At 27.7% G+C, this 9818-nt stretch overlaps 2 protein-coding genes across 2 annotated transcripts; one reads left to right on the top strand and one right to left on the bottom strand.

Annotated features, from left to right (window-relative positions):
* Positions 1-2733: 2733 nt before the first annotated feature.
* On the bottom strand, positions 2734-5389 carry LOC118449729 (uncharacterized). Its single transcript, XM_035884633.2, has 2 exons — positions 4892-5389; positions 2734-4802 (listed from the first exon to the last, which is right to left on the bottom strand). The coding sequence occupies exons 1-2, from the start codon at positions 5258-5260 to the stop codon at positions 4392-4394; spliced, it is 780 nt and encodes a 259-aa protein (XP_035740526.2). The 5' UTR covers positions 5261-5389; the 3' UTR covers positions 2734-4391.
* Positions 5390-5614: 225 nt separating this feature from the next.
* Positions 5615-9492, top strand: LOC118449727 (carnitine O-acetyltransferase-like). The gene is made up of 12 exons (XM_035884630.2): positions 5615-6232; positions 6301-6431; positions 6542-6677; positions 6756-6928; positions 7017-7170; positions 7253-7418; positions 7590-7777; positions 7927-8027; positions 8157-8282; positions 8533-8857; positions 9077-9214; positions 9295-9492. The coding sequence occupies exons 1-12, from the start codon at positions 6206-6208 to the stop codon at positions 9490-9492; spliced, it is 1863 nt and encodes a 620-aa protein (XP_035740523.2). The 5' UTR covers positions 5615-6205.
* The last annotated feature ends 326 nt before the right edge of the window (positions 9493-9818 follow it).

The following is a 9818-nucleotide window of genomic DNA, read 5'->3' as shown; positions in this document are numbered from 1 at the left end:
TATTAAAAAATCTGATTAAATATTTCAATTAGTTATAAATTTGAAATATAAGTAAATACGTGGGGACCAATGAATAAAACGATTGAACGTCCATTACTAACATCGATATTAACTTGTAATAAAAAGTGAAACATAAAAAAAACAAAACAAGAAAGAATAGGTCCCCTTTTTATGGATCCTTTTCAACGAAACCCGCGAAATAAAAAACGAATTTTAATGTTAATTATCCTAAATCATTCTTTCTAATAATATTAGCCGAAAGAAAAAATAGGATTAAACTCTGTTTAAGAATGATTGGCAAACATTTCGTTGTTTCGAGAGAATTCGATCGATTTCGAATAATAATAATAATAATAATAATAATAATAATAATAATAATAATAATAATAATAATAATAATAATAATAATAATAATAACAATAACAATAACATCACGAGCTTTTCGCTTGATCCTAATTGTTACACGTACGCACGTATTTGTGTAAATATCATCTCGATGTAAGAAACATTATTTTTATAAACAATTTAACTAGAGGGAGTTTCAATCGAGCAGGCAAATTTATTAAACAAGGACAGTAATTCTCAACGCGTTATTTATTCTGGCATTTCGTTGCTCTAGTAACTAGTTGATATATATCGAGTATCATATTCTCTTTCATGTGTATTGTATTACCCATGTCTCCAATACGATATTGTATAACATTTATAAAGATAAATCGATAGTGTAACCTTAACTCGAACCATCTAGAATTCTCGTACACGTTATTCTCGTTATTTCGCTCATTGATCAATTATAATGTGTAGATAGATTTAAGACGATTCGAACGTTCCTTCGGACCATCGGTGTAATTCATTGTCAACGACCAAATTAGAATATTTTCTTCTATTTTTCTTTCTCTCTATTTCTCTCCTTCAATGACACAGTTACCTCATACAACTTCCTTTACTAAATGTACAGGGTAATTCGCTAATGTTTACGAAAAATTTCAATTGTGTCGTGAAAAGATATTCTTCTTAATTTTACTTTTATCGAATTGTACGAACGAAGTTGAGAATTATCAGTAACTTTTCATTCATTCGGTTTCATTGATGAAAAAATCTCGATTGAAAATAACATATGTGTACTTTGTACGATCTTCGATAATCGATATCCAACGATCATATTCCCAGCTGATAGGTTATGTTGAGACTTATTGTCTGCTCCATTCATTTAATTTCATCCATCAAAGTTCCTTAAAAATCTCGATTTAAAATAATGTATTTATTTCTATACGATCTTCGATAATCGATATCGATCGATGATAGGTTATGTACGCCTCATGGATGCGTATGTACGAATCTTTGATGTAGTACATGAAGTATATAAGTTGAAAACATATTTCTATATAACTTTTATCGAATTACCCTGTATGTATACATACACACATGCATACATGTATCATACATACATGTATATATGTATATATATTATGTATGTATGATGTATGATATGTGCAAGCTATTAACAAAATGTATGTACACAGCCAGAACCAGCGGTGCATAACCGCCTTAGATGTAATTTAAAAGCGCGCTTAGCTGCAAATAGTTTACGAGTAAATTTAAACGTAAATCGTATAATTGTATGCACGTATGTGTGTGTATGAATGACTGTGTGTTAAGCGATTAAGCAACATCGAGAAAGGGGTTACCGTTTTCAAAAGTATTATTTATAATATATCTTAAATAACAAATTTTTAATTATTTCTTACACTTATTTAAAAATTCGTTGATTTTGAGTAAGTAAAAATAAACGAATATCAACGTTATTATTTAAACATCAAAGTTACTAAACTATCAAAAATCAAAGATATTATCGTATATTATTTCATTTATCATAATTATTTCATTATCCTTTAAAACATACGGACGAAATGTGAAATGTGCGTGTAATATTTCGAAAAAGATTTTTGTGCAACGAAATTAGTCATTTAGGAAGTTAAGAAGTTGCTTCGTTGAAGATATTGGCATTTACATTGTCTTACCTAAAGTTTATTATAAATAAGCAGTATGAAAAATATTCGTTTCGATGCAATATATATTTACCGACCATGGATTAAGATCATTAAAGAAAGAAAAAGTAACAAAAGAAAGGTAATAGAAAACAGAATTATAGCTTTAAGCAATGAGACCAAAATAAGTAATGATGAATCCTTATTCTCTTATATGGAAAGGCAATCTTAAGACAGTCGATTTAAGAGCGATTTTACAAAAAAAAAAAAAGAAAAAGAAAAGAAATAATAATAATAATAACAACTAATTTTATAATATTATTTTTGTCTCCTGTATATAAATAAGTAAGTGTCACTAACTCAGAATTATTATAATAATACTGATCTATAAAATATATTGATGCTATATCATCCAGTCAATTTAATCGATCGTTGATTATTACTTATTAAGTTGCTTATTACATATAAGTTTTTAGATTGTGTTATCTCAATAGATGAAATTTAATTGTGACATTATTGGTAAGTATGATTATTATATAAATTTCATTGAATCGACCTTAACTTTAATAGTGTACACTCTAAAAATTAATGTTATTTCATTAAGCATAATTACTAAAAAATTAAAATTATCCAAAGTAATTAGACGTTGGTTTGCTTTTTCTTATATTTTTCATATATTTTTTTTTTGTTTCGAACATTAGGTATACAGTTATTAGCAGATTATTGATGCTTTTTACAACAGAGATTATTGTGAGAAATTACATTAATTTATGTATTAATTACATTAATACATGAGATTAAGACTAATTGAAATTTTTTCAAGTTAATTGTTAAGTTTGTACCAGTTCATGATTTTGTACATATATTAAATTAACATGTTGAGATGAAACGTCACATATAATATGTGACAAACAACATGTAATTTATTTTGTCCCATTTCACACACCGTTCTTTGTAATGTATCATATAAATCTGGACAAAGTGTATCTCCTTTTCATCATATGTATGTACACCAACACACATGCGCGCGCGCACACATACACATATGTATACACATATATATGTATATATATATGATTTATTATTTATTTTTTTATTAGCATAATATTGCATTAGAACTCTTTTGACTGAGAGTCTGTTTACAGTCTCTATATCTGATAAAAGACATACACATATGCAAATTCACACAATACAGAGATCAAATATGTAAAAACGAGTATTGCTGTTAATACAGACAAAAAAATCACATCATATAAATATCTACAAAATCACGTACTTCTTATGTATACTTAATTGTAGCGAATTAAAACTAATATTATCAACAATATTGCTATTGATACAAGTAAAGTAAATTTTCCTGTTAGAGATACATACATGTAATAATTCCTATTTCTTTAAATATAGAACAAAATCTATTTAAGTTACATTCATCATTTAGAGGGATGAAAACATTATTTCATAAGGTATATCATTAAATATTATTAAGAGTTAATGAATATTAAAATTAACTGTAGTCGATGTACAGATAATCGCATGCTACAATAAAGTTTCTTTACTACATTGATATTACTCTTAATTATACAGACTCTGTGAATCTTCAAAGATTTCTTCGTTATGTATTAAGAGTAAAAAAGAATTCAGTTTTATTTAAGTTATCTAACTGAGTGTTAAACCTCAGGACATGTCTTAATTACTTAATCTATGGACAAGAAGTTGGTGTTCAATGTTTACCTAATTGTAATTCAAACACGCTTTGCTCTCTGTGTACATTAGAATTGCACATATAAATCATTTTCAGTAAATATTATACATTTCTTCACAGCCTTCTTACGAAAGTTCAATGTGAAAGATAATTTTATACTGCACTTCTTGTACATATCCACATAGATTAAAATTCTACTTTTACAAAAAAGATCTGCACTTAAAAAATAGCTCTATTTACACTAATCATATATGCTTATATATCACCTTGCTAATCTCATTAATATATGTATGTATGTATGTATGTATGTATGTATGTATGTATGTATGTATGTATGTATGTATGTATGTATGTATGTATGTATGTATGTAGTTATGTATATATGTATGTATGTATATATGTATGTATATATGTATGTATGTATGTATATATGTATGTATGTATGTATGTATGTATGTATATATGTATGTATGTATGTATATATGTATATATGTATGTATGCATGTATGCATGTATGTGTGTATATGTACGTATGTATATATCTTAAATTATATATGATGCGTGCAAAATTTTATATACATTAATAAAATGTACATACATACAATTAAAGATTGCATTGTCATATCTATGAATCGCCTTTGAAGAAATTTTGCTCTTTCCTTATTACGTATGATTTATATGTATGTAACATTGATCAATTGCTATATGTTTTGTTTAATTTCTTTACCTGCCACATGATTATTATCATTACTATTATTGCACAAACTTTCATTATTCGAAGTAGAATCCAATTTAGTATCTTCCAATTGATTATCTGATATATTTGTAACTTTCAAAGAATTATCGCTTATTTTTAAATCAGTATTTATAGATTGATCTTGAGATTCTGCATTGTGTTGGTTATTCTGAAAGTATGTATCAACCAAAGACACGTTTTTGCTAATCTCTTTGGAATAAGGAATATTGGAGCGTCCATTTAAAGCGTCAACTTTATCAGACGACGTAGAGTCATCCATTTTTTGCATTAATTCAGCCCATGGATCTTCTAAGATAGACTTAATGTCAATATATCTTGATATGTCAATTTGCCTATGACTATCCTTTTGCATACACTATATAACACATATAATAATTGAAGAAATTAGTTTGAATCTTACAGGAATCAAAGTTACAAAATATATCATGTAGAATATTTATATACCTTATTTTGTCCATGAAATTGCATACCAGTATGCTTATAAGGAGAGTAGGAATTATTGAAATGCAGTTTTGTGTTCGCAAAGTGGTTTCCTCTATAATCATTAAACAACCAACTACCTGAATTGCGGTGATTTCGACCAATCCCAGAACCATATCTGTTACCACTGTGTCTCTTTTGATCCGGCGTACTAGTGTTCAAGGGAATGAAGTCGTTATCGCCACGATTCAGTTCTACACCGTTGTAAGAATAACACCCACGCTTGTAAGCAACAAAACTACAATTTGTCCTTCTCGTATCAACATAAGACTTCCACTCGTGATTATTCTGACTTCTACTACCGCCAGGCATACTTAACGGCGACTTTCTCATTATTCAATTTACACTACACTTTTCCTTTGCAAAATCAACGGATGTTTTTATAACCCAAGCGTCAACCAACAACGAGTGAGTGATATCAAACGACGCCATGTAAGCTTGTGTTCCATAGAATAAAAAAAATTAGATGCATCGTTAGGTATGACCGGAAGTATCTTCATCTCTATACTATATACAACTATGAATAATAGTTTGAAGAAAATATAATTAAAATAACATATAAATTAATATTATATATATATATCATTTCCAAAAAACGTGAAAAATTGTTTTACTTTTTATTGACAAATCCAAAAGTGGTTGATGTATCTAAAATGTTTAGAGTCAATGATTGTAATATACAAAATGGCGTCGTTTGGTGCTTATCGTATCAATGTGCCTTTCGTCATTGTAGCTTTTACATTGTATTTTTTAGGAATATGATATATTTCGATAATTAACTATTAATTATTAAACGTTAATTATTATACTTTCTAGGACAAATTAGTCGAAAATTTGAATTACGTTTATGATTATCATTCTCTGATTTCTGATTGGTTGGCGTACATTGATACAAGCGAATCATAAGTTGATTTTTTGATCTTGCATATCAATTGCATGTAATTTTTCGAACTTTTGCATTCTAATAAGAAACTTGTGATAAAAAATACCAAGATATATATGTATATGTATATATATAAATACATGATCGATTATAATACAAATGTTATATCTGATGTTAAATAATCAGGCAATGCGAACACGCTTTTATCTATAGAAAACTCTCTAACATTTATTCATTATTTTCGTTTTTTCTTTTTTTTTTTTTAAATTCCCTATACTTCTCCTGAATACTTTTGTTCATCCAACATTTGCCTACAGCATCGTTTAAAGTCATCTATATTTTAAATCTTTGATACTTGATACATCTTTACGAAATAGAATATTATAAAATCAAAAATGCAAAAAGTAATTTCTTCCACGTTTGTAAGTATTTTACTTGATAATATAACATATAAAATATATCGTATATGTGATTTGAATTTTAATTAAAGGTACATGGCAGGATACGTAATAGTATTTCAATGATGTTACGTGCACAATTAACAACATTGAAATTAAATAAGCAAGAACTTCCTAAACTACCAGTTCCAGATTTAAAGAAAACTGCAGAAAAATATTTAAGGTATATAATTTGCGATATTTATTATTATTATTGTTATTATTATTTTAACATGAATGATAATAAGTGTGAACGCAAGGATATGTATTTTAAATGTAATAATATTATTTCAGATCTGTAGAGCCATTATTGAATGAAAATGAATATTGTAATACAAAAAGAATTGTGGAGGAATTTATTTCTGAAAATGGTCCTGGACCTTTATTACAATCAAAATTATTACAAAAATATGATAATACCGACAATTGGGTAAACAGATAGGGGATTTCTTGAACTCTATTGTAAAACTAATCTAATTATTTTGAAGATCTTTTTATCTATCTACAGTTGGAGGAATGGTGGATAAAGTCTGCATATTTGAGTTATAGGGCTCCTCTTGTCATTCATTCTAATCCTGCTACCATTGGTGCACCCTTAAAATTTTGTCATAAAGAAGATATCTATACAATCGCGGCACATCTTATTAAAGCGACTTGTGATTATAATGATATGTTGAAAAGGTAAATTCTATGTAAGATATATTTATTTTTAATAGATAAAAAAAGATAAACGTAAAAAATTACTCAGAAATTATATAATTCTGCTTAGCGGTAAAATAGAACAAGAAATGATCAAAAATGAACCGTTAGATATGCAACAATATGGAATGATTCTTGGAACGCATCGTCGACCTGCTCCAGAATGTGATCAATTATTACATACCGATGACGCGAAACACGTTATAATAATCAGTAATAATAATGTAAGATACATTCAACATGTTTATATTATATGCAATATTTCTTATATATTAATATTGGTATCTAGTTTTTTTATTTTCATAGTTTTTTAAACTTGACGTTATTAAAAATTCTTGTATTTTAAATGAAACTCAAATTGCTGGTACAATTAAAGATATTGTCAGTCGTTCACAGACGAAAGGAAAGCCCGTAGGCATTTTAACAGGAAATGACAGGGATACATGGGCAAAATATCACTGTATACTTAGAGGTATTTACGAACTTTTGAATTATAATTATGTTATGTTAGTCTTTTCCTTTTTCTCATGTTTGATATTTATGAATATCTTACGAAATAGTTTTTTTTTTTTTTTTTTTTCAAATATAATCTTGAAGTATATGTGCACATACTTTAGTATCTATTTAATACTATCATTTTTAGAACAAGGAAATAATGAAAAAATAATAAAAGATATTGAGCAATCAATGTTCATATTATGTCTGGATAAAGAAATGCCTAAAGAAGCATTTGAGAACAAAAATAATGCCTCTGTTAGAGCTCTACAATCCTTAACCGGTTATAACAGTGATTTAAATGCAGGGAACAGGTGGCATGATAAGACTATACAGGTAATGTTAAACATTAACAAGATTTAAATATCAATTATTATAATAATCCAAGATAGAAAAATAATTATAATCTTTAACCAGAATATTGTAGATTTTACTTATATATTGAAACTTTGATAAAATTAATTTACAAAAATTGTATTTAACAGTTCATACTTTCTACTGATGGTTTTTTCGGATTGGAAATGGAGCATACTCCATGCGAAGGTGTTCCTGTTGGTGTATTATACGATCACGTTACAAAATACATGTAAATATAATGCAATGATATAAAAAACATGAAAGCTCATTTATAAATCACCACGATGTGAGACTAGATTGTCTCTTAATAAATATTTATCGATATTTGTACAATTTTTATCTTTGTTTTTTCTTTTAGCGTATCAAAACTAAATGATGTAAAATGTGACAAATTTGATAACTTCCCAAGGGCAGAATGTTTAAAATTTGAAACCAATGACGAAATAGACTGTGCTATTCAAAATGCTACCTGTGTTGTAGATAAGTATGTTACATTTTTTATATATGCGAAACATACGTGCTTTCAACGCGTTCGCTGCAAATGATGCCAATTGGTAAAATTTTTTATGTGTCTGTGTTACGCAGTTTGGTTTTATCAACTGTACCAAGTATATTAAACAAAAAATATAAATTGCACTTAGTGGTTTTTTTCTCTTTGTTTTTTTTTCCTTTTTTCTCAAAGACATAACGAATGCGTTAATTTGGATAATATATAAAAATATTCTTATTTGCAGTATCTCACAAAATACTAATATGGATTGTTTTACATTTAATGAATTTGGAAGAAATGAGATAATAAAATATAAGCTATCTCCTGATAGCTTCATTCAAATTGCCATGCAAGTTTCTTATTATAAACTTCACAAAAAGGTACCATGTCATTATGAAAGTGCTGGATTAAGAAGATTTAGAAAGGCAAGAACAGAATGTATCAGATCAACGAGCACTGAATCTATATCATTTGCAAAAGCTATGAGTAATGATGGATGTACAGACGAAAAACAATTGAAAGAAATGATGTTTAAAGCCATAAATAGGCATAAAGAAAGTGCATCCGAGGTATGTATTCTTGTATGTATTTATTATTATGTTTTTAAGATTTCCTTTATAACATTTCAGAGAACTGAAGTAACTAACTTATGTACAAAACTTTATCAAGTGTATTAGGTGTTAAAGTGTATTAGATGAATATAACGATTAGTGAAAAATTATTTCAAAGTAGTCAATGCGTCAATTAAGTCTTTTATATAAAGATATAAAATTTATTTTTTTCTTCAGGCTGCATTAGGACAAGGTATCGATAAGCATTTGTATGGTTTAAAAATGATAGCTTCTACAGAATCAATGTGTCTTCCAGAATTGTATAAAGATGTTGCATATATTAAAAGTACATACTATAATATAACATCGAGTCAAGTAAGAACACAGTTCTTATTTCTTAAGAAGTATGTTCACAATCGTACACAATAGTCTTGATATAATTCTTTAATCAACAGGTGCCTCATAAAACGTTGTCATTTATGTGCTATGGTCCGGTTGTACCAGACGGTTATGGTTGTTGTTATAATCCTCGAAAGAACGATATTCTTTTTGGCTGCTCTTCCTTTAAGTCTTCTAAAGAAACAGACGCAACAAAATTTGCCATCGCTTTAAAGGAAGCCTTGTGTCGAATGAGAAATTTATGTAATGTTTAATTGATTATATGAATATATAATAAATTCGCTCTCCTCCTCCTCCTCCTCCTTCTTCTCTCCACATAATGACTATATGTCTAGAGAAAAAAGAAGAAAAGAAAGAAAAGGTTTTTCGGGTGACTTATTGAACTGACATAAAACTTTAACCTTTCTATAATTTTTCCATATATTTTTTTTATTTTTAATAATAGACATATAACGTAAAAATTTGATTGTAGAATCAAGTAACAACTAGTTGAATATCCTTAATATTCTCATGATATATATATACCTGTCATTGGGTTGGAAACTAAGTGACTGCGGATTTTGTCGATAGATGGACTTTA

Source organism: Vespa mandarinia, chromosome 15 (genome assembly GCF_050613455.1).
Source record: "Vespa mandarinia isolate Hongniang chromosome 15, ASM5061345v1, whole genome shotgun sequence".
Taxonomy (NCBI): Eukaryota; Metazoa; Arthropoda; class Insecta; order Hymenoptera; family Vespidae; genus Vespa; species Vespa mandarinia.
This window is presented reverse-complemented; position numbering and strand designations above follow the sequence as displayed.

Coding starts and splice junctions, on each gene's coding strand:
- LOC118449729 (XM_035884633.2), bottom strand. CDS start 5,260: ATGAGAAAGTCGCCGTTAAGTATGCCTGGCGGTAGTAGAAGTCAGAAT. Junction 4,803..4,891: donor AATTTCATGGACAAAATAAG/GTATATAAATAT, acceptor TGTGTTATATAG/TGTATGCAAAAGGATAGTCA.
- LOC118449727 (XM_035884630.2), top strand. CDS start 6,206: ATGCAAAAAGTAATTTCTTCCACGTTT. Junction 6,432..6,541: donor ACTGCAGAAAAATATTTAAG/GTATATAATTTG, acceptor ATATTATTTCAG/ATCTGTAGAGCCATTATTGA. Junction 7,171..7,252: donor TAATAATCAGTAATAATAAT/GTAAGATACATT, acceptor TTATTTTCATAG/TTTTTTAAACTTGACGTTAT.